The sequence below is a fragment of the Choloepus didactylus genome, chromosome 24 (assembly GCF_015220235.1).
Source record: "Choloepus didactylus isolate mChoDid1 chromosome 24, mChoDid1.pri, whole genome shotgun sequence".
In the NCBI taxonomy this organism is placed as follows: domain Eukaryota; kingdom Metazoa; phylum Chordata; class Mammalia; order Pilosa; family Megalonychidae; genus Choloepus; species Choloepus didactylus.
This window is the reverse complement of record NC_051330.1, coordinates 4,363,986-4,388,489: the sequence shown is the minus strand read 5'-3', so window position 1 is coordinate 4,388,489 and position 24,504 is coordinate 4,363,986. Positions and strand designations below refer to the sequence as shown.

General features: G+C 43.3%; 1 protein-coding gene and 2 pseudogenes across 1 annotated transcript; 1 reads left to right on the top strand and 2 right to left on the bottom strand.

Moving 5' to 3' along the window:
* Positions 1 to 2,840: 2,840 nt before the first annotated feature.
* Positions 2,841 to 3,533, bottom strand: LOC119519789 (annotated as a pseudogene).
* On the top strand, positions 3,532 to 8,363 carry LOC119519787 (annotated as a pseudogene).
* Positions 8,364 to 15,778: 7,415 nt separating this feature from the next.
* Positions 15,779 to 22,469, bottom strand: LYPD8 (LY6/PLAUR domain containing 8). The gene is made up of 5 exons (XM_037817520.1): positions 22,396 to 22,469; positions 21,880 to 22,002; positions 20,195 to 20,359; positions 18,604 to 18,741; positions 15,779 to 16,733 (listed from the first exon to the last, which is right to left on the bottom strand). The coding sequence occupies exons 1-5, from the start codon at positions 22,448 to 22,450 to the stop codon at positions 16,480 to 16,482; spliced, it is 735 nt and encodes a 244-aa protein (XP_037673448.1). The 5' UTR covers positions 22,451 to 22,469; the 3' UTR covers positions 15,779 to 16,479.
* Positions 22,470 to 24,504: the final 2,035 nt, after the last annotated feature.

Genomic DNA, 24,504 nt, shown 5'->3' with positions numbered 1-24,504 from the left:
TTGCTTTTTAGTTGTCATTTTCTGTCTTTCTATTTGTTTTTTTTCTTTCTCCTTTTCCCCCTCTTCTCTTTCTTTGTGGAAGAAATAGAAATGCCCTCATATCGATAGTGGTGCTGAATGCATGGCTATGTGATTGTACAGGGAATCACTGATTGCTTGGGATGGAGTGTGTGGTGTGTGAACAAAACTCTCTGGAGAACAAACAGAGGGATACAAGTTATGTCCCCCAAAATGCCATTATCTTTGATGAAGTCTTGTGTGGGCAGGAAACGTATCAGTGTTGATTGGGTTAGAGACTTTTGATTGGATGTTTCCATGGAGATGTGATCAATCAACTGTGGGTGAGATCTTTCACTGGATAATTTCCATGGAGGTGTGGCCCTGCCCATTCAGCATGGGCCTTGATTAGTTCACTGAAGCACTATATAAGCTCAGACAGAATGAATGAGCTTGCTACAGCCAAGAGGGACACTTTGAAGAATGCACAGGAGCTGAGAGAGGAGCTGAAGCTTACAGAGATATTTTGGAGACAGCCTTTTGAAAGCAGACTTTAGCTCTGGAGAAGCTAAGAGAGGACAAATGCCCCAAGGACAAGTAGGAGTGACAGTTTTGAGGAACTGCAGCCTAGAGAGGAACATCCTGGGAGAAAACCATTTTGAAACCAGAACTTGGAGCAGACACCAGCCACATGCCTTCCCAGCTAACAGAGGTTTTCCAGACACCATTGGCCATCCTCCAGTGAAGGCACCCAATGGTTGATGCATTACCTAGGACACTTTATGGCCTTAAGACTGTAACTGTGTAACCAAATAAATCCCCTTTATAAAAGCCAATCCATTTCTGGTGTTTTACAATCTGGCAGCATTAGCAAACTGAAACACAAGTGTTGGAGAAAATGTGGAGAAAGGGATGTACCTAATCACTGTTGGTGGGGAAGTAGAACAGTGTGGGCCATCTGTGGGGCAGTGTGGTGGTTCTGCAGGAGGCTGAACATGGTGTTGCCATGTGGTTCTGCAACTCAGTTGTTGGGTATATACCTGGAAGAACTGAAAAGTGGGACATGAATGGACATTTGCACAGTGGGGTTTGTGGTGGTGGCAGCATTCAAGATTCACAGTGGATGGAGGTGGCCTAGGGATGCATCAACTGGTGAACAGAGTGGTGAAGTGTGGTGCACACATACAATGGAATATTGAGCTGCTACAAGAAGGAATGAAGTTGTGAGGTGAATGGACATTGAGGACAGTACGTTGAGTGAAGTAAACCAGAAATGAAAAGAAAAACATTATAATGGCTCACCAATATGGGCTAACTATAACGTGCAGGCTCTGAGGAATGAATCCAGAAGCATAGGCTATCAGGGGAAGGCTTATTATAAAGGTTCATAGATTGTAAACTCTTACAGCAGTTACATCTATTCCTGAGTTGTAATGGTTGTTTCTAAATTATGAGATGCTGAGTTCTTTATGTATGTCCTGGTTGGCCCCTGGAATTTTGGGTGTCTGTGTGGCACCTGAGACTCAGAGCTAGAGACCAGCAGCTGTGGATGTCAGCATTACCCCATAAAGCAACTGTTAAAGAATCTAAAAAATTCATCAGACTTCAATTAGAGATGTGAATGAAATGGACTTGGTTGGGATTAGGTGGGTCAGACTAAATGGTAAAGGACAATACTGATGGTGTTTTAAAGCTTCAGCTTCTGTATGAGACCAATGGAAGAGAGGTTTATTAAGTGCAAAATCTATATTTTCTACAGCACACTACACAATTTAACTTATATGGTCGGTTTACTCAAACATCATAATTATGTGGAACCTTGTACAGGGAGTGAGATCTGGTTGGTTTGTACAGGTTAGTGTGAAGCTCTGATACATCCCAGAGTAATTTGGGCAGAGAATAAAAAGTATTTGCAAAGCCCCCTTGAGGGAGTGGGAAAAAACATGGAAATATTAAATTCTCCCAGTTGGGGAATTCCTGATATTCTCACAATCATTTGGGACTACCAGTTTAGTAGGCTGAGCCCTCAATCTTGGGGCTTGTGCATATGAAGCTTGTTACTGCAAATGAGAGGCTAAGTCTACTTACAACAGTGCCTGAGAGTCACCCCCAGAGAACCTCTTTTGTTGCTCAGATGTGACCTGTATCTCTAAGCCAACTTGGCAAGTAAACTCACTGCCCTGTCCCCTACATGGGACATGTCTCCCAGGGGTGTAAATCTCTCTGGAAATGTGGGCCATGACTCCTGGGAATGAGACTGGATCTGGCATCACAGTTTTGAGAAAGCCTTTGGGACCAAAAAGGGGGAAAGAGAAATAAAACAAAATAAATTTTCAGTGCCTGAGAGATCTCAAATAGAGTTGAGAAATCACTCTGGAGATTATTTTTATGCATTATATATATATATCCCTTTTTAGTTTTTAGAGTATTGGAATAGCTAGAAGGAAATACCTGAAACTGTTGAACTGCAACCTAGTAGCCTTCATTCTTGAAGATGATTATGTAACTATATAGCTTACACTGTGTGACCCTGTGGTTGTGAAAATGTTGTGGCTCCCACTTCTTTTATCTAGTGTATGGACAGATGCGTAGAAAAATGAGGACAAAAAGTAAATGAATAATAGGGAGGGATGGGGGTATGGGATGCTTTGGGTGTTCTTTATTAGTTTAACTTTTATTCTTATTCTTTTTGTGTGTATAATGAAAATGTTTAAAAATTAATTTTGGTGATGAATGCACAACCATATAATAGTACTGTGAACAAATGATTGTGCACTGTGGATGACTGTATGGTTTGTGAATGTATCTCAATAAAATTGAATTATTAAAAAAATCTGGTTTATCCCATCTTTCAATTTTTCAATGCTCTATATCACTTCATTCAAAATCTGCAAAGGGGCCAGGTCCTCCAGGGGACTCCCTTCTTTGAGTCTGTGCTTCTTTGCTTGCTTTGCAATGATTCTTAGATGAGCACACCAATATCCAAGAGTTACTGTGGGAATATTTGCCACTACAGTCACTGCCACTCGTAACACTGGTAGTGTCAGATAAGACATCTGACCCTGACCAAGGGGCACCTCATTGTCCAGCTTCACCTGCTGGGCTTGCTCCTTGAGCTCTTGAACCACCAGAAAACATTTCTTATGGCAGCTGAATGTGGCTGCCATAAGAAATGCCATATATTTTTCTGGGCTTCTAAAATGGAAGGCTTTTTGTTGGTTTCTATGGTAGCCAGTCTGTTATGTTGGTATACCATACCCAGAGCTCTTCCCAGGCAGCTCCTTCTAATAGCAAGAGCATAGCTTCTTCATAACCCTGGGTGTGCTGTTCCAAAACCGTGGTGGCATCACTGTGCTTCCACTGCTCCACTAGCTTTCCTGCTAGAGTTCTGCCAAGGCTGGCCAGCTGGTCTTGGTAAAGCTAAGCTGGCCATGCAGAGGGTTTGCTGCCAGGTGCCACAAGTCAGAAGTGCTTCCAGGGCCTTCTCATCAGAGGGGGAATAAATTTTAATTGGGGAATTCTCTCAGAACAAACATGACGTATTCCACAACATTTCCTCTGAGCCTACCATTTCTAATCTCCGGGCTCAGCAGATAGAATTCTAAACCAAGCCCACCTTCCCCCATCTTTCTGCACCCAACCCCTCCCCTATAGCTGCTTTAGCTGGTTCATTGATATTCAGCTAAGATTTAAGAGGCTCTGGGGGTAAGGATAGGTGAGACAGAAAGAATGAGGCCTGGTTTTTATTTTTAAATGAGGGAGGTGGGATTTAAGACCCCTAAGGTGGTCTTAGTGTTGATGGGAGTGCCTATGCCCTTCTTTTAGTTGTTTCCAATTATTAGATCTATTTTGCCTAAAGCTGTGGCCCAGACAATTGGAAAAGTCCTTCCCACTTCCCAAGGCAGCCCTCTGCTGCCTTCGGGGAATTCCTGGGGCAGTTTCTTTCCAACATCCTGGTTTTTTTACAGTGATTACAGGTACTAAGGCTTTGAACACTGGTACCTAGTGGGTTTTTTTTCTTTTTCTTTTTCTTCTTGGGACTTATTTATGTTTAAGCAATTCCAATACAGCTCTTTTAAGAATTTTTGTTTGCCAATTTGGTTTTACCATCCAGAGGTAGGAAATTATACATTGCGCAGACACAACTAGAAATTTAGATGTGCAAAAAACAGAAACTTAGAAATATAAAACTCACTAATTTGGGCCCTATTTTTTCATCTTTTTTCTGGTGTGCTTGAATATTAGCCCAATTTATTTTATAGGTTGTTAATATTGAAGTAATTAAATTTTCTAATCTCTTAGGGTATTATTTTTCCAATTATATAAATCCAGTGCAGAGAATGGGGTGTGCACACATACAAATCCTCTTGGATGTCCCTCGAGGCACTTGCCAGGGGGGTAGAAGTTTAGCTGGTGGCTCTGCTGCTGGTTTTAGAGAGCAGCCCTGGCCAAATTGGGCATCCTGGTGGGTATGGGAGGGGGAGACCATTTCTATCTCAGGGTCTTTTGCCTCTGATAAAGAGGGATACAGAGGAGGAGGTGGGGGGGGAGCCTCCTCCTTTCCTGATCTATTGGCCCCTCAGTTATAGAGTGGAGGTGGAGCAGATGAAGGAGCTAATAAAGTTTGTATTTGATCCTCCAGATTTGAATTAGGAAGGACATTTTTCTTTTCTCCACCTAATGTTTGCAGGTAAAATTTTACATTTTCTCATCCACACTGATTTCTGGGATAGACAAATAAAGGACTGAACATACATTGTCTCGTCCCATTTCTGCTCTCTTTTGCAGACAACTCTAACTGTAATACAGTGTTCTTTTCTACAGAGCCATTCTCAGGCCATTTCTCTCCAGATTCTAAATCATATTGAGGCCAGACTTTGTTATAGTAGTAAATTTTTTGTTTGTTTGTTTTTTCATAAGCTTGTAACTAAAATCTTTCCAATATTTCAAAATACAGCCCAAAGGGTTATGTACAAGAATGCTATTAGAATCAGAATTTCCCATTTTAAAGAATTTCTGCAATCAGTGAACAGTCAGGAACACTTGAATAATACAAATGCAGTAACACACCAACTAATACGCACGAACTGACCAACACTTAACACTTACTATATATTTAAGTAACACAACCATTAATAACTAGACTGAACACACCAATTAACAATTAAGCAGGCATTAAACATTTACTATATACAAGTAACATGCCAATTACCAGTTAAAACAGGCATCATATACTTACTTAATTTCATTAAATACCAATTAATTGCTGGATTACTTACTTTCCAGTGTGAAAGAAGGAAGCCGACTCCGTCCCTCTGTTCCTGCAAGAATTCTTTATTGGCTTTTTAGCACAGGATTATATAGCATAAGCTTTCTTTGGGCTACGTAATTGTGTTTCCAGTTTCTCCAGGAAATCACAAGACTAGCATGTTTACAATCTTCGGGTGCAAGCTTGAGGACAATAGTAATCTCAGGGAATGATCTCTTCTGAACCAGGTGAGAAAGCAGGGTCACGGAAGGAGCTCAGCGTCATTCTCTAACTTAACTGACTGCTGTCAGGTGCACAACACCTCGGGGCCTGCCTTCAGGAACACAAAGCTTTGGCCTTCTCCCAGCCTGGTGCCTGCTTTCAGGCATCCAATGCTTAGGGAGCAGTCTCACTGACTAACTTGCCAAGCCAGGGAATCTTCTGTGCCTCCACATTCCAGGAGTATTAGTCAACACAGAAACTCAGGTCAGGGCCTTGAACCCCATTCAGGCAAAAAAAGGTCAGGGCCTCAAACCCCAGACAGAGCAGTACCCAAAAAACAGAAAGGTGTGGAGGGCAGAGCAAAGGGGGATCATTCTGGATGACTCAAACCTCTGTATCAGCTTCCTGATCCACTTTTACCTTGGTGACCCACTCACCCAGTCAGATATCCAGACTTAGACCTAGAAACTCTTTCTCCCTTTGAAGATTTTTAAGATGCCAAGGCCCACAGCTAACATCATACTCAATGGGGAAAAACTGAAAGCTTTCCCTCTAAGATCAGGAACAAGACAGGATGCCCACTGTCACCATTGTTATTCAACATTGTGCTGGAAGTTCTAGCTAGAGCAATTAGGCAAGAAAAAGAAATAAAAGTCACCCAAATTGGAGAGGAAGAAGTAAAACTTTCACTCTTTGCAGATGACATGATTCTATACGTAGAAAATCCAGAAAAACCTACAGCAAAGCTACTAGAACTAGTCAATGAATACAGCAAAGTGGCAGGCTACAAGGTCAACATGCAAAAATCTGTAGTGTTCCTATACACAAGGACTGTGCAACAAGAGGAGGAAATCAAGAAAACAATTCCATTTACAATAGCAGCCAAAGAATCAAGTATTTAGGAATAAACTTAACCAAGGCCACAAAAGACCTTTACACAGAAAACTATAAGAAACTGCTAAAAGAAATCAAACAGGACTTTGAAAAAAAAGTGGAAGAACATACCATGTTCATGGATTGGAAGACTAAATATAGTTAAGATGGCAATTTTACCTAAATTGATTTATAGATTCAATACAATACCTATTAGAATCCCAACAACTTACTTTACAGAAAAAGAAAAAACAATAACCAAATTTATTTGGAAGGGCAAGGTGCCCTGAATAGCCAAAAATATCTTGAGAAAGAGGAACGAAGTGGGAGGTCTCACACTACCTGACTTTGAAACATATTACAAAGCTACAGTTGTCAAAACAGCATGGTAGCAGCCAGTTGGGGGTGGTGAAAAAGCACGTGAAGAGAGCATGACTGCAGAGCCATCACCGGACATCCAGGGGAAGTGAGGCCCGAGCCTCTGTGTTTATTCAGAGTGGTTTCAATCCCAGAATACTATGAAGGCAAGAATGTCCTCCTCACTGGAGCTACAAGCTTCCTAGGGAAGGTGCTTCTGCAAAAGTTGCTGAGGTCTTCTCCTAAGGTGAATTCAGTGTATGTTTTGGTGAAGCAGAAAGCTGGACAAACCTCCCAAGAGCCAGTGGAAGAAGTTATTAGTGGCAAGCTCTTTGACAGATTGAGAGATGAAAATCCAGATTTTAGGCAGAAAGTTATAGCAATCAACAGTGAACTCACCCAACCTAAACTGGCTCTTAGTGAAGAAGATAAAGAGGTCATTGTAGATTCTACCAATATTATATTCCACTGTGCAGCTACAGTAAGGTTTAATGAAAATTTAAGAGATGCTGTTCAGTTAAATGCGATTGCTATGTGACAGCTTTTTCTCCTTGCACAACAAATGAGGAATCTGAAAGTGTTCTTGCTTGTATCAACAGCATATGCATACTGCAATTGAAATCATATTGATGGAGTAGTCTGCCCACCCCCTGTGGATCCCAAGAAGCTGGTTGATTCTCTGGAGTGGATGGATGATGGCCTAGTAAATGACATCACTCCAAAATTGATAGGAGACAGACCTAATACATACACATACACAAAAACATTGGAGACTATGTTGTACAACAAGGAGCAAAGCTGAATGTGGCAATTCTAAGGCCATCGATTGTTGGTGCCAGTTGGAAAGAACCTTTTCCAGGATGGATTGATAACTTTAATGGGCCAAGTGCTCTCTTTATTGCAGCAGGGAAAGGAATTCTTCGAACAATTCATGCCTCCAACAATGCCCTTGCAGATCTTGTTCCTGTAGATGTAGCTGTCAACACGAGTCTTGCAGCAGCCTGGAATTCCGGAGTTAATAGAGCAAGGAACATCAAGGTGTGTAACTGCACAACAGGCAGCACTAATCCTTTCCATGGGGGTGAAGTTGAATACCGTGTAATTTCCACTTTCAAGAGGAATCCTCTCAAACAGGCCTTCAGAAGGCCCAATGTAAATCTAACCTCCAATCACCTTTTATATCATTACTGGATTGCTGTAAGCTGTAAGGTCCCAGCATTCCTGTATGACTAGAAGAAGCCCAAGGATGATGAAAACAGAAACTCGTCTTCATAAAGCTATGGTGTTTCTTGAATATTTCACAAGCAATTCTTGGGTTTGGAATACTAATAATGTCAATATGTTAATGAATCAATTAAACCCTGAAGATAAAAAGACATTCAGTATTGATGTACAGCAATTACACTGGGCAGAATATATAGAGAACTACTGTATGGAAACTAAGAAATATGTATTGAATGAAGAAATGTCTGTCCTCCCTGCAGCTAGAAAACATTTGAACAATTTGAGGAACATACGTTATGGTTTTAATACTATCCTTGTGATCCTAATCTGGTGCATTTTTATTGCAAGATAACAAATGGCAAGAAATATTTGGTACTTTGTGGTTGGTCTGTGTTACAAATTTCTGTCATACTTCTGAGCATCCAGCACAATGAGATACTGAAGACAAGAAATAGCATTAGAACATCTATGCATATGATGGTCTAAATGCACAAAATGTAAAATGTACTTAAGTCATCTCACTTTTTGTCAAGACATTAAACCATCTTAGATCCAAGTGTGGAGTAAATTATGGTACATTTTATGTAACAATTTAATGTTTATGCTCAGAAAAACCTAGCGAATACACTGTGGCATGCCAGCTCAAATCTGTAATAGTCACCAAAACCATGACTTACCATTTTGATCCCTGGGGAAAAGGGTGGGGTGAGGGTAGGACTGGGGAAATAGGAACACTGACCAGTATTACTGTGCAATTCTGGAACATATTAATTAAAATATGCCTTAACAAACACACACACACACACACACACACAAACAAAACAGTATGGTACTGGCATAAGGATAGAGATACCAACCAATGGAATCAAATTGAGTGTTCAGAAGTAGACTCACACATCTATGGACAATTGATCTTTGATAAGGTGGTCAAGCCAAAGAAACTAGGACAAAGCAGCCTCTTCAGTAAATGGTGTTTGGAGAACTGGATATCCATTTCCAAAAGAATGAAAGAGGATGCCCATCTCACACCTTATACCAAAATTAACTCAAAGTGGATCAAAGACCTAAACATTAGCACCAAGACCATAAAACTCTTAGAAGAAAATGTAGGGCAATATCTTAAAGATCTTGTGAAAGGAGGTGGTTTTTTAGACCTCACACCCAAGGCACGAGCAACCAAAGAACAAATAGACAAATGGGATCTCCTCAAAATTAAACACTTTTGTACATCAAAGGACTTTGTCAGAAAAGTAAAAAGGCAACCTACACAATGGGAGATGATATTTGGAAACCACATATCAGATAAGGGTTTAATATCCCGAATATATAAAGGAATCCTGCATCTCAATAACAGAAAGACAAACAATCCAATTAAAAAATGGGCAAAAGACATGAACAGACATTTTTCTGAAGAGGAAATACAAATGGCTCAAAAGCATATGAAAAAATGCTCAACTTCACTGGCTATTAAGGAAATGTAAATCAATACCACAATGAGATATCATCTCACACCTACCAGAATGGCCATTATCCAAAAAACAGAAAATGACAAGTGCTGGAGAGGATGTGGAGAAAGACACACTTATTCACTGTTGGTGGGAATGTAGAATGGTGCAACCACTCTGGAAGACGGTGTGGAGGTTCCTCAGGAAACTAAGTATAGATTTGCCTATGACCCAGCTATTCCATTGCTGGGTATATACTCAGAGGAACTGAAAGTTAAGACACGAATGGACATTTGTAAACTGATGTTTATTGCAGCATTATTCACAACAGCCAAGAGATGGAAACAGCCCAAATGTCCATCAACAGACAAGTGGATAAACAAATTGTGGTCCACACACATGATGGAATATTATGCAGCTGTAAGACAGAACAAAGACATGGAACATATAATAAGGTGGATGAACCTTGAGGACATTATGTTGAGTGATATATATCCTTTATAAGGGATGTAAGGGAGGGATATGAGATTCTTGGTAGTGGTGTTGTTTTCTGTCCTTACTATTACATTGTATTGTATGATGTGTTATTTTTCTTTTTATCATCTTTTTTATTAGTCACTAAAAAAACAAAAGGACAGATACTATATGGTCTCACTAATATGAACAAACATTAATGAACAAACTTTGAGAGTTAAAGTTGAGAACACAGGTTATCAGGAGATAGAAAGAGGGTAAAGATAGGGCATTTGATGCTGAAGGACTACAGAATGTTTAGCAGGATTGATTGTATAGATCCAGAAATAAATAGAATAATACTGTGTGATGGTAGCACAATATTGTAAGTACACTGAATAAAGATGTCTGTGAGTCAAGCTGAAAAAGGTGGGACAGGGGAATGTATGACACCAGAGGTAAAGACAGATGATAAAGACTGGGACTGTATAACTTGGCAAAAACTGGAGTGGCCAATGACTGTTACTAAACATACAAATATTAAAATGTTTTTACATGTGGGAGAACAAATGAATGTCAACTATGCAGAGTGTTGAAAAAGGAATGGTATTTAGGAAAAAATATAATCAAAGCAAACCGGAGTCTATGGTCAATAGTGACATTCCAGTATGTTTCCATTAAATGTAACAAAGGCAATATACCAAAGCTAAGTGTGGATGAGAGGGGGATTTAAGGGAGGGATATGAAATCCTTTGTAGTGGTGTTGTTTTCTGTCCTTACTATTACATTGTATTGTATAACATGTTATTTTTCGTTTTATCATCTTTTTTACTATTTGCTAAAAAAAAAATTCTCTTTTGTAGTAATCAATATGTTCAAGTACTGATTGTGGTGATAAATGTACAACTTTATGGTAATACTGTGAACAACTGATTGTACACTTTGGATAATTGTATGGTGTATGAATATAACTCGATAAAATTGTAGGAAAAAAATATAAATAGGAGTAAAAGAGTTGGAGAAAACATGGAGAGAGGGATGTACCTGTCTACTGTTGATGAGCAGGCAGAATGGTGTAGCCTCTCTGGAGGTCACTGTGCTGGCTCCACACAAAGCTGAGAATGTGGGGCCATGGAGTCCTGCAACCTCATTGTGAGGTGTGTACTTGGAGGATCCAGGAATGGAGACATGGGTGAACATTTGCACACTGGTGTTTGTGGAGGCATTATTCATGATTTGCAATGGGTGGAGGTGGCCTGAGGGTGCACTGACTGAGGAACAGAATGGTGAACTGTGGTGTGTGCATACAATGGAACATTGAGCAACTACGAGAAGGAGTGAAGCTGTGAGACACACAACGAGGTGAATGGATCCTGTAGACGGCATGTTGAGTGAAGTACATCAGAAATAAAGACAAACAGTATAATGCCTCACCAATATGGACTAACTACAATGTGTAAACTCAGAATTGAATGCTAGAACACAGCCTAAGAGGGGAACGATTATTGTAATGGTCCCTAGATTGTAAACTCTTACAGCAGTCAATTATATCCCTGAATTGTACTGGCTGTCTCCAAACTCTGAGATGCTGACCCTTAGTGTATAACCTGATTGGTCTCTGGAATTTTGGGTATCTGTGTGACACCTGAAACTCAGAGCTAGCGCTCAGCAGATATGAATGTCAGTATTAGCACACACAGCAACTGATAAAAAAAAAAAAAAAAGAAAAAAAAGCTGAAAAAGAGCCCAGACTTCAATTAGATATATGAATGAAGCAGATCTGGTTAAAACTAGGGCAAACCAGGTCAATGGGTAAAGGTCAAAACTGACTGTGTTTTAAAACTTCAACTTCCATGTGAGACCAAGGGAAGAGATTTCTATCTGGTGCAAGATCAGTACTTTCTAAACAGTATAACTCTACAGTCAGTTTGTTCAAACACCGCAATTACATGGAACTTTGAACAGGAAGTGAGATAGGGTAGGTCTGTATAGGTTAGAGTGAAACAGTGACACATCACAAAGTAATTTGGGCAGAGAATTAAAATATATTTGCAGGGCTCCTCTGAGGAGCTGGGGGAAAGTGCAGGAGTGTTGGGCTTCCTCGCCTGGACTGAAGCTGATGTTGTCACAGACATTGAGAACTGGCGGTTTGACGTGCCGAGCCCTCTGTCATGGGAATTGCCCCTACGAAACTCATTACTGCAAGGGAGAGGCTAGGCCTACTTATAATTATGCCTAACAGTCTCCCCTCTGAGTACCTCTTTGTTGCTCAGATGTGGCCTCTCTCTCTCTTTCTAGCTAAGCCAACTTGGCAGGTGAACTCACTGCCCTCCCCCCTACATGGGACCTGACACCCAGGGGTGTAAATCTCCCTGGCAATGCAGGATATGACTCCTGGGGATGAATCTGGACCTGGCATCATGAGATTGAGAACATCTTCTTGACCAAAAGGGGGATGCGAAATGAAACAACATAAAGTTTCAGTGGCTGAGAGATTTCAAATGGAGTCGAGAGGTCACTCTGGTGGGCATTCTTACTCACTATATAGATAACACCTCTTAGGTTTTAATGTATTGGAATAGTTGGAAGTAAACTCCAACCCAGTAGTCTGGACTCTTGAAGATGATTGTATAACAACGTAGCTTACAAGGGGTGACAGTGTGATGGTTAAAGCCTTGTGGATCACGCTCCCTTTATCCATTGTATGGATGGATAAGTAGAAAAATGGGGACAAAAACTGAATGAAAAATAGGGTGGGATGGGGGGATGATTTGGGTGTTCTTTCTTACTTTTATTTTTTATTCTTATTCTGATTCTTTCTGATGTAAGGAAAATGTTCAAAAATAGATTGGGGTGATGATTGCATGACTATAAGATGGTACTGTGAACAGTTGATTGTACACCATGGATGATTGTATGGTATGTGAATATATTTCAGTAAAACTGAATTTAATTAAAAAAAAAAAAAAAGATGCCAAGGGTCTGGAGGGCTGGCAGAGCAGAGAAAAACCCAGTTGCAGAGCCTCCGAACAGAAAGAGTCTAGTGACCGCAAGAGTCCTGTCTCCTCTGCTTACACAGCCTGCCAGGGCTCCAGAACTTCCGACAGCTGGACTCCTTGCTTCCTAGGAAACTTTGTCCCTTCATGGTCACCAAGTTGATACAATGACACTGGGGTTTCAAAGAGAGAAAGGGTTTATTGCTATGTGCAAAGTAGGAGATCAGATGGCCTTTTGGCCCAAAAATGTCTCTCTCTAAATCTAAGCAGCCCACAGTTTTTATGGATTCAAACAAGGATAGAGTTGTTACTATTACTGTATCAAGTATAAACATGGCAGGACTAGGCAGAATAACCACTAAAATAGTTACAAACAAGGGTATAAACAAGGATGAAACTAGTTGAGTTTCAGTAATTTCAGGTAATAACTTTTGGCTATTCTACAATATAGAAAGAAAAAGCATCTATGTAATGATTCAGTAATCATAATCATAGGCAAATTCTTTCACTTTTCAGTTACAGGTGCATTTTATTGCATGTAAACTATATTTTTAAATAAAATCTTGATTCTTAAATAAAATAACCTGGGCAAAGAGTTTTATTAACCGTAAAGTGCTGTAGAAAGACAAGGCAGTGACTTGTTATGAATCCAGCTATGCAGTTTGAGTGCAGGATCCTGAAACTTCTCCAACTTATGGGCTTCTTTTAAGTGCCCTGGCTGGGGGCAAGGAATAACTGGGAGCAAAGGGCTTTAACCTGGATGGGAAGCCCGAGATCTTGCCTCAGAGCCCGGAGAGAAGAAGCCCAGAGTTTTAAGCATGAGTAACCAGGGTAAAGAAGGTAGACATTGAGCAGTAGCGGTGCTTTACCCTCTTCCTGGCTTTAATGAGAGAGGTTGCAACCACCAGCAGTGCAACAAGAAGTGTGTTTCCACAGGAACCAGTTACTCTCGACTGTAACAGGAAGATGGGACATTGGCCTCTGGGAAGTTCCCCCTTATTTCTTATTAAACTCTCTCCCTGACCCATCTTTCTGTCATCTCATCCAGCTGCACGTTGAAGTCTGGGGGATCCTCCTGGAATGAAAATCCAGCCCCATCCCTGCTTTCACTCTTACCTCTGCCATGGCTCCCCAGGGCCTTCAGCCTCATGTGCGTCACTGGCATTGCTGTCGAGACCTCGTGGTATCCGGGCCTGCCCTCCCTCCAGCTGACCCTCCAGAGCCCAGGCCTCCAGGACTGTTTGCTGTGACCCTGTTAGTTTTGGCCGCGCCCCTGCACCAACCCATGTGACAGTGCAGAGCGGGCCCCCCTGTGGTCTGAGGGCAGGGGTGGCAGCAACCACAGAGAGTCTGGGGAGGGGGTGAAAAAGGGCTCGAAGAAAGAAGTAGCTGTCACCTCAAAGAAGTTGGCATGCCCCGAGGGAAATTGGCCGGGGCTCTGCCTCTTGCATAACCATTTACAGCAGCCTCCCCATCCCCAGCGTCCCAGGGGGGATGCTTCCAAATTAGGCTCTTCTAGCTGCTCACACTTACTGCTTGCCAAGCACTGTGCTAAACGCTTTCGTGGAGAATCATATTTGTAGCTGTCAATGACTCCACGAGGTAGGCGTTATCACTAACCCCATCCTGCAGATGGGGAACTGAACCATAGAGAGGTGACGTCTCTTGTGTGAGCCCCATAGCTGGCATTTGAAACCTCAGTCAAAGAGGCTCCTTTCCTATTTGGTGAGACTGTGTGATTGAGTTCTACCCAGTGAAATATGAACATCAGTGGGACTAGCTCCTAAAGCATACTGGGTGGCCCCCTAGCTCTCTCTGTCTCTGCTTTCACCCAGCTGAATGCAGAGCCATCAAAAGAGGATTCTAAATATTTCCAGGGGTTGGTGGAACCAAAGGATAGAAGGAATCTGGCTGCTTCATCACTCTCAGAGGAGAGAAAGCCAGAATAGTGCCCAACCAGGAACATCTATATGAGGTTTGTGTAAGTGAGAAATGACTTTTAACACTTTAAACCCCTAAGAATTTTGAGTTCTTTATTACAGCAGCATAAACTACTCTATTATTAATGACAAAGAGAAATACAGTAACATTACAATGGAGAAACCCACCAGACACCGTCTTATCCGAGAGATCCTGGTTAACATTGCCAGTGGTAAGACATATCAACATCATAATGTGATGTACTGAGAGGGCATATCACTTCTTCAGTATTCTCATCAAAAATGTGTAACCTCAGTCTCATCATGAGAAAACTTCAGACCAGCTAAAATTGAGGAACATTCTACAGAATAACTAACCAATAGCCTTCTAAATCATCAAGGTCCTGAAAGATACAGAACTGTCATAGATTGAAGGAGACTATGGAGACATGGCAAGTAAATTCAAAGAATTGCATCCTGGACCAGAAAAAGGACGTTAGTGAAAATTGGCAAAATGCGATTGAGGTCCGTAGATTAGTTAATATTGTTTCAATGCTAATTTCCCAGTTTCAATAGCTGTACTATGGTTATGTAAGATGTGGAGAAGCTGGGTAACGGTTATACCAGAACTCTTTGTACCACTTACGCAATTTTTCAGTTAAGTCTAAAATTATTTTGCAATAAAAAGCTAAAAAAAGAAAAAAGAAAAAAGTAAATGTGGTGATGAGCTACTACTGTCCATGGCCCCTCTTTGCTTCGCTCTTGATACGTTGTCAGCAATCCTGGACAATAAAAACCTACATTTGTTTACACTTTTGAGATTTATTACTGAAAACCCCACCTTGCTTACTAAATTTTGACCTTTGTGCATATTGCATTAAATAATTTTCTTGCCTCCTGGGTATCTGATCTTCAGACAACCGCTCCATGTTTGATTGTAGGTTCTTTGAAGGGAAGGACTGGCATTCTGTAGCCACATTCAATTCACTGCAAGACCACCGGAAACCTTGTCAGCTGGAACACTGGGCAAAGTGTCGCTGGTTGTCTGCTGTCTCACTTGATTTCCTGCCTGGAGAGGTTAGGCAGTGGAGCTTGCCAGCCTTCAGCAATCCCTCTGCACACTGCTTTGGGCTCACTTGGTGATAGGAACTTGGGATGACTGGGATCACTGGAGTTCTTGGCATTCCTGTCATCATCACTCACTGTAGGCTTCTTACGACAGCCAGGACAATTTTTGAAGAGTCAGGATATCAATATCCCAAGGCTGAAGGGTAACTGTAGTGTCTGTATCAGAGCTGGAGTCAAAACTGGGCATTACAGGGCATTACTGGGACATCAACACTGGAGAAAAAAGGACACCTCATGTGCACTGGGGAAGAAGGGGGCAACCGCAGCACGGCGGTCCCCAGAGGTGAAGGGCTGGAAGCAGAAGGTGACAGCAAGGTCAAAGATGGGCTTAACAGAAGCATGGAGGGCAAGGAACATGGGGGTCCTCAGAACCCAGACGCAGATGTGCACAGATTTCAGAGGCATGGATTCCGCACTGGGTCATGGACCCAGGGACTGGCTCCAATGAAGCCTGGAACTTATTAGGACAGATTTGGCCAGCAGATGAACCAAAGCTTTAATAATGAAGAACAATGAGGGGTGCCAGCCTTTTGGAAGCCTCTGAGCAAGCGGCTAGAGCAGGCCGCAGACAGGAGCGGTGGTGGAACAGGGCACTGGGTGGAAAGAAGTTCGGGATCTCAGAGCAGCAGCCCTAGCAGAAGGAGGCTGGCGAGGGCCACGGGCGTGAAAGAGAACTTGGATGTGTTGGAAGTGGTGGTAGTGGTGGTAGTGGTGGGCGATGGGCTGGTGAGGTTACTCAGGGTGCTGTTGGAGCACTCAAAGTTTCGGAAGACAATTCCTCCAACCGTCCGGTTTGCAGCAGACAAGTACACACAGGTCTCGTTACTGACATTCGAACAGCCTTTCAGCACAAGGATCTCAGACGCGCTCCCTGCAGATGCCAAGGAGACAGTAAGGACTTCTCAAGGTCACTCCTCCCTTCCTCCCTCCACTGCCCCATCTCCTCCTGATAGCACTTCCTTCCCTGCCTCCAGCATGTGGCTCAGAGATCAGCGAGAGTTGGTCTGTTCCAGAAATGGGAGGAGAAGAAAAGAGACTAGGGTCAAGAGCACACACATGATAATGCCAGAGGGACCACAGAGGCCAGATGCCCAACCCCTTCCCCACCTAACCCTCGAGCAGACTGAGGCTCAAAAAAAAAAACAGGTGGAGCATGAGCCAAGCTCACAAGTGAGGGCCAGGGTTGGACACAGCCTTCGGATCTCCCGTGTCCCTGATGAGCTGGCAGGTAGCAGATGCCAAAACAGCGGACGGCACCCTCTGATTCCAGTCCGGGTGCACGGTTGGCAGACTGGCTGCTCCAACCCCCACCCCCCTGGGCTTCCATCTTTGCAGGCTCTGCTGTCAGTCCCCACTGCTCTCTAGATCCAACCTCCCTGCCCTGAGAAGAGGCGAGGAACAGCCAGAGGCATGCAGAGAGAACACTGCGTGTCTCTGCTCTAAAATCGAGTGGTGGTGTGCTCCGCTGTGTTTTAAGATGCAGGTCTTAGAAGAGGGCCAAGGGCTTTTGCTAAGGATGTGTGATCATGACAGCAGCTACCTTTTATTGAGCATTTACTCTATGCCGGTATTTCCCTGCACTCTAGAGCTCAGACCCTGAGAGACGGGCAGTTTACAGAGGGGGATGTCCCAGGACGTGAAGTAGCAGGCTCACCACTGGTCAAGAGCAAGGCCTACAATTTGAGTTCAAGGCTGTCAGACTCTGAATTTGCCCTGAGACGTTGCTGTAGGTTGAATTGTGTCCCCAAAAGGATATGTTGAAGTCCTAACCCCAGTACAAGCTGGGAATGTGTCCTTACTTAGCAATAGGGTCTTGGCAGCTGCAATCAAGTTAAGATGATATTGTAGTGGATGTCTTTAAAGGGTGAGAGAGACATGCAGACACCGAGAGAGGACGAGCATGTGAAGATGGAGGCAGAAATCAGAGTGATTCAGCAAGGCTTAGCAAATAAAAATCTTCCCGTCAGCCTCTGCTCCCTCTCTTTCCCCACCAGCCAGCAAGACACAAAGGATACGGCAGAGAGCTGCAAAGTGCTGGGCATGTAGGGGCCAGAACAAATGGAAGGTGGAGGCAGCCCAGGCCCCTGGGTTCCGTGCCGCGCTGCTACGTGAACAAGAAACACACATTTGTTGTTTTGAGCTATGGGAATTGGAGGTTGCCCTTGGAAGCAATTAACTTACCCTAACTAATAAATGTATCATTCTTCAAATATTCAGGCTAATGTTAGAAATTTGTATTTTATAATGGCTTGTATCAAATTGCTTTTGTGGAAAAGCATAACTGGTGGGATATTAAAGCCCAGTTGGACTCTTCTGGCCGGGGGACCCAAGTTGCCACATGCCAACCCCTCCCAGTGGCAGGCAGAGAAGAAAAATGCAAACAGAAAAGTCCCGCTCACCTACCTACAGAATGACAGCAATCTAGTAAAGAAGCAACGACCAGGAGAGCTATTACTGGGAGAGACAAAGGAAAGACAAGTGACATTGCTTGAGTACAAGCCAGGGGAGACCAGGGATTCCAGAGACGGGCAGGTCAGAAGCAACCCCTCTAGGTTGAGAAGGAAGAAACAGCAAATGGCTCATGAGTAGATTAACAGTCTCTCCACCTCAAAGGCTTCCTGACCCTGTCCCCTTGTCCACCACCCTCCCTAGTACCTCTTTGTCAAGTCAGAATTTATGACGCAAGACTTGCTGTGTTTTCACCTCAGGTTCCATAAAGGAATCAGAACTCCAAGACGTACCGTTACTGAACTCGGCAACTAGACTGACACACCGTTCTTCTGTATTACATTTCCGGGCTTGCCCACTACAGGAAGCTTCATCAGATCCATAACAAGCAGGGCACTCCACGGTCCTGGATATGTTTTCCATTGGAGGCACTGGTAGAGTAAGAGGCATTACTCAGCACAGTTATCACATAGGATGTGGTACTGCTCTAGCTGGGAAGAAACCAGCCCGAGAGTCCTGCGAACGGAGCAGTGGGGTGGCTGCTAACCACACACTCAGATCTTCAGATCACGACTTGAAGACACCAGATATCCCATTACCCACACATACCCCAGTGGACCTGCCCATTCAGACCATCCAGTCTTCAAGAACTGTGATCCATTGGGGTGCTGAGAAGGAAAAGGGGCACTTTCTAGCTAAAGACCATCTATAGTCAATGTCAACATTAGTCCACTATTCTGGACATTAGCCAACAGGTGTGAACTGTTACTAAATACTGCTCTGGACAAATGAACACAGGCAGTTGTTTAGCATTGTGACCAGGAGGGAAAAAATTCATACTGAGACCCAACTCTGCCTTTAGTTAACTGTGCTATATGACCATGGCCAATTAACTTGGTCTTTTGGCCTCATTTTCTCCTCTTCAAAAAGAGGGCTTTGGTTTAGATCAGCAGTTGTTGAGTTGTGATCCAGGAACCCCTGAGTGTCCCCAAGACCTTTTCAGGGGTCCACGAGATCAAAACTACTTTCATAATAATACTAAGACATTATTTGCCTTTTCACTTTCATTCTCTCATGAGTATACAGTGGAGTTTTCCGGAGGCTACCTGACATGTGATATTACAGCAAACAACATGCATAAGCAAATAGGAAAATCCAGCAGTCTTCTATTAAGCCAGTATCTAAAGAGTTTTGCAAAAATGTATTATAATACCACTCATATCGCTAGTTTTTTTTTTTTTTTTTGGTGGGGGGAAGTTACTTTTTATTTTTAAATGTTATTAATGTTAATATGTTTTATAATATTAGTTTATTAATTTATTAATAGTAATAATAGCATTAACAACTAATATAATTTATATTGTGTGATCAATGTATATAATTTTCTATTAACATAATTAATATACATTGAATTAGTATAATTAATATAATGGTACTATCAATTATATATTAAGGCAGTATTGATAAAATATTATTTTTAAATGAAATAAATATTTTTAAATTTTCTTAGCTTTACTTTATAATTCAGTAAATATCAATAGACATAGCCCATGTAAACAAAAATTCTTTGTGGTCCCTACTAATCTATGGTTCTGAGAACAAAAAGTTTGAGAACTGCTGATGAGCCATTCTAATGTCTAATCCAATGTCCCTTCCAGAAGACACCCACACAACTTGAGTGCTTATAAATTCTCTTCTGAGAAATGGGGAAAAGCATGGTAATAGTGTTGTTTTCAGATTTGTTTCTCAAATAACATTGTAAATCATATGTTAATGTCATCCGGGAGTGCACTCAAGTGCCTGGATTTGTGAAGGTCACAAGTGTAAATGAAGGAAGGGCTCTGGGAGGACACGGGAAGGGGGGGCAGCACTGTCAGCACCCACCCGAGGCATCCTTGGTGTTACACCCTTCATCTGTGCAGCACAGGCTTGCAAACTGGAAGAGGTCTTCATCGGACACTTGGACAGTGAAGGCTGCAACCACTTTCTCCTTGAGGTCACACTGCTCTGCAGAGCAGGACTTGTCCACGTACTCTTGCCTGGTTCCCCCTACAAAGAGCCAAAAGAGACTGTCAACCCCAGGTGAGGAGGAGGAGTGGGAGCACTGGGGGTCTGAATAGCAGTTGCTTCAGACAAGGGCAATTTAGAGCCACAGGAGAGGGTTTCCTACAAAAGGAAAAGCCTTTCCGTATCAGGTAGCTCCTTCTGTCAGAAGGAGAATATCAGAGATGTGTGTCAGGCTGACACACGTGGACCCCTGATCAGTCTTAGCATCACTAAAAGTAGTTGAGTGGACATGATGGGCCTTATGTGCTATATGACACCCAAAAACTGAAACTGAATCCATTCAAGCCTCTAGACCAGTACAATCTAATATGGTAGTCATTAGCTACATGTGGCTATTTAAATTTAAATCCAAATTAACTAAAATGAAATAAAACTTAAAATTCAGTTCCTCAATCACACTAGCCATATTTCAAGTGCATGGCTAGCAGCTATCACATCGGATGACACTGCTAGAGACATTTCCATCACTGAAGAACGTTCTCCTGTCTAGCCTAAATTCCTGTTTATAGGAAATACCAAGAAAGGGGGACAAGTTAAATGACACTATAAGGAAGCAATCACCAAAGCCAGAATATAGGAGAGCCTACAGGACAAATAGAGCAAGTTTCTCCAACAAATCAATGGTATTGAACAAAACCCAGGATGGGGACTCTTATAAAGGAAACAAACTTAAGAGATGCAATAGTAAAATGCAACGTGGGGTTCTTGTTTGGGTCCTAATTCCAACATGTCAACTGTAAAACAATATTTTTTGAGACAATTGGGCAATTTTTAAGATGGACTGGGAATTGGAAGAAATTAAAGAATTACAGTTAATTTCCTTATGAGTGATTATGGCATGACAATTATGTTAAAAAAAAGTTCTTATCACAAATGGATAGTAAACTCTTTAAATACTTGTGGGAAAAATTACATGATATCTAAGCTTGCTTGAAAATACTATAGCAAAATGTTGATAATTATCAACATGGGTGATTACATAGTTCATTACACTTGTCTTCAGTTTTTGTGTACATTTGAAATTAAAAGGTTAAAATTAATTAATTAAATTTTAAAAATAAGTGCTCTGAAAGAGAGGTTACAATCACACCAGTAAAAACGACCCACAAGAAAGTCTTGACCGAAAGAATGCACGATCTGGACTAGGAAGGAACATTGAGGGGGAGAGAAGTATGAGTGTGGGGCAAGCAGCTTTATAGTTCACTACTATTTCTGCTTCTCATTCCCAGTAATATTTTTCTAGAACAAGGCTTCAGTCAGGGAAGCAATTTCCAAGAAGCCATAAGGCTTGTCTGCTCGCCCAGTTCTTTATCCCCGTGCTTCCTATCTGACTCCCATGCGTGTCTATTCTGCCTTGCTTCTCCACTGAGTCCACTTCCAACCTTCCCTCTCCGTGCACAGTCTCAGCCCCACCTCAGTCTTTCTTTCCTCCCTGGCACCCTCTCCGGTTCCTGCCACATGCACATCCCAGAAGTGAGAGATATGAGCATCCCCGAGCTCACCTAGAGTCGAGTTCATCAAGGAGCTGGTACAGCTGATGTTGGCTTCTTGGGGACATGGAGAGGCAGCATTGCTGTTGGCATTAGTGGTGTTCCATGAATTATACTGCACACAGCCCAGAGATTCTGGGGAGACAAGGCGATGTCCAACGTAAGTCAACATTCAGTAGACACTTACAGACTGCACACTGGGCAAGATGCAGCACCCACCTTGGAGATGAAAGAGGCGGATAGGATGGCATCCCTGCTCTCTGGGGGGCTCCCAAAATTAACACTGCGGAATAGAGCCATCCCCTTAGTTTCTCCCCACTGTCCACCCTTCCCATCTCTTCCTGTATCACCATTCTCCAATGGAAAGATTCAATTTTGACCCTCAGAGAGGCCCCCCTGAGGGCAGTCTGCACGGAGGGTTCTCTTGCTCTCCAGTGACCACACCTGGAGCACCAAGGGCAAGACGACTCTCTGGTGGAATGAGATAAGGGGTCTTCATCCCCAAAAGGGCCCACGTGGCTTCCTCACCTACAGCCTCGACGGCGAGGGCTGTGATGACAGCAGCAATGAGGATTGCCTTCATGGCGATGGAGCTGATTTCTCCCGTGGTCGACAGCCACAGAGCCTCAAGCCTGGAGACACACAAAAAAAATGTGGCCCTGGGAGCAGGGCTCAGAAGGCTGCTGGGGTATGTCATCCCCAAGGAGACTGGATCTCACGCAGGACTTGGACAGAATCAGGGTCTATAGCTCAGAGCACAGAGCTATGGAGAAGATTCCAGCAGATGCCCTCCTACCAGCCAGGCTTTCCTGGTCTTGAATACCTGCAGAGCACTTGCACACAGACGTGAAACCCAGTCTGGGCTGCGTCTCCAGGGCAGCCACTTCATTTACAACACAGGGAGGCTGGCCAGTTGCCTGCCCTGTCCAGGGATGTGGTTCAAGAAGAAAGATCCTGGCTGGATTCCATCCCCTCTCCTCTCCGAGCATCTTGCTCCAGCCTCCAGCCTGTGTCTCACAGTGTTCGCATCGTGTGCTTATGTGTTCTCTTGCTACCACCATGGCCTCAACAGGTGACACCAGACGAGTGCTTGGTCTGTTCCAAGCACTTTGCATGAGTTATCTCCTGTAGATCTTCAACCCTCTGAAGCAGGTACTCTCATTCCATGAGCCCCAGCGAGGTTAAGTGACACGAAGTCAAGGTCTCAGCCACTCTGCGTTGCCTTCCAACAGACCAAGGTGTCTAGATGCCCAGGCCTGTGACGGGCTTGGCTTCCAGGGCTGAATCAGAGAATCCCACACATTTCTGACTGCCATGCCACCCCTCTCTAGGCCTCCCTTTCCGTGCCTGTAAATTGTCGGGGTCACACCTTTGAGGCTATCTAAGGTTTAGTTATAAATATTAGGATCCTAAGTTGGAATTTCAACTTGCTGGTGTAACAAAGCAGGAGGAAGGGGAGGTTCTGGCTCTACGTTGTGTCCTTCCTAACTGTTATTCCATGTAATCCTCCCAGCCACAAGCCATATGTGACCAATTAAGCTTTAATTAATTGCAGTTTGATAAAATGAAAAAGTCTATTCTTCAGCTGCGCCAGCCACATTCCAAATGCTCAACAGAGCCATGTGACTGGTGGCTGTCGTATCTGTGCGGGGCACACACAGGACGTGTCCATCGCTGCAGAAGGGTCTGCTGACCAGGGCTATCTGCAGGTGAGGAGGCTGCAGCTCGGAGGGCTGAGGAAAGCTCTGGCCGAGGTCCCCCGACTTGTAAGGTGGAACCTGGGGCTCCAGTCCTCGTCCTTCACGCTCTAAAGCCAGGCTGCATCCTGTAGCTGCCACTTGGTCGGGCAGAACTGACCCCCCGCCACACCTACAGCACACACACACCACAACAACACACAGCGCACCACACACATGCCACAGCACACATGCACAACCTACACACCACATCACAGCACATGCACACACCACAACACACCTATACACACCACTCACACAGCACACCACAACCCACCTCACCACAACACAAAGCACACATCACACCACAGTCAGACACATCACACACTCACTCCACCACCACACACCTCAGCACATCACACACCACATCACAACATACACACACACAACACACCCATATACTCCACTCACACAACACACCTCACCACAACACAAAGCACACATCACACCATAGTCAGACACATCACACACGCACACCACCACCACACACCTCAGTGCATCACACACCACATCACAACATACACACACACAATACAACACACCCATACACTCCACTCACACGGCACACCACAACCCACCTCACCACAACACAAAGCACACATCACACCATAGTCAGACACATCACACACACACACCACCACCACACACCTCAGCGCATCACACACCACATCACAACATACACAAATACAATACAACACACCCATACGCCCCACTCACACAACATACAACACACATGCACCACATCACAACACTCATATACAACACACCCATATACTCCACTCACACAACACACCTCACCACAACACAAAGCACACATCACACCATAGTCAGACACATCACACACGCACACCACCACCACACACCTCAGTGCATCACACACCACATCACAACATACACAAAT

Excerpts from the sequence above, each read along its gene's own strand:
- LYPD8 (XM_037817520.1), bottom strand. The coding sequence starts at position 22,450 with ATGAAGGCAATCCTCATTGCTGCTGTCATCACAGCCCTCGCCGTCGAG. Across the intron at positions 20,360-21,879 it reads CTTGATGAACTCGACTCTAG|GGGGAACCAGGCAAGAGTAC; the intron begins GTGAGCTCGGGG and ends GGCTCTTTGTAG. Across the intron at positions 16,734-18,603 it reads AGTTGCCGAGTTCAGTAACG|GGAGCGCGTCTGAGATCCTT; the intron begins GTACGTCTTGGA and ends TGGCATCTGCAG.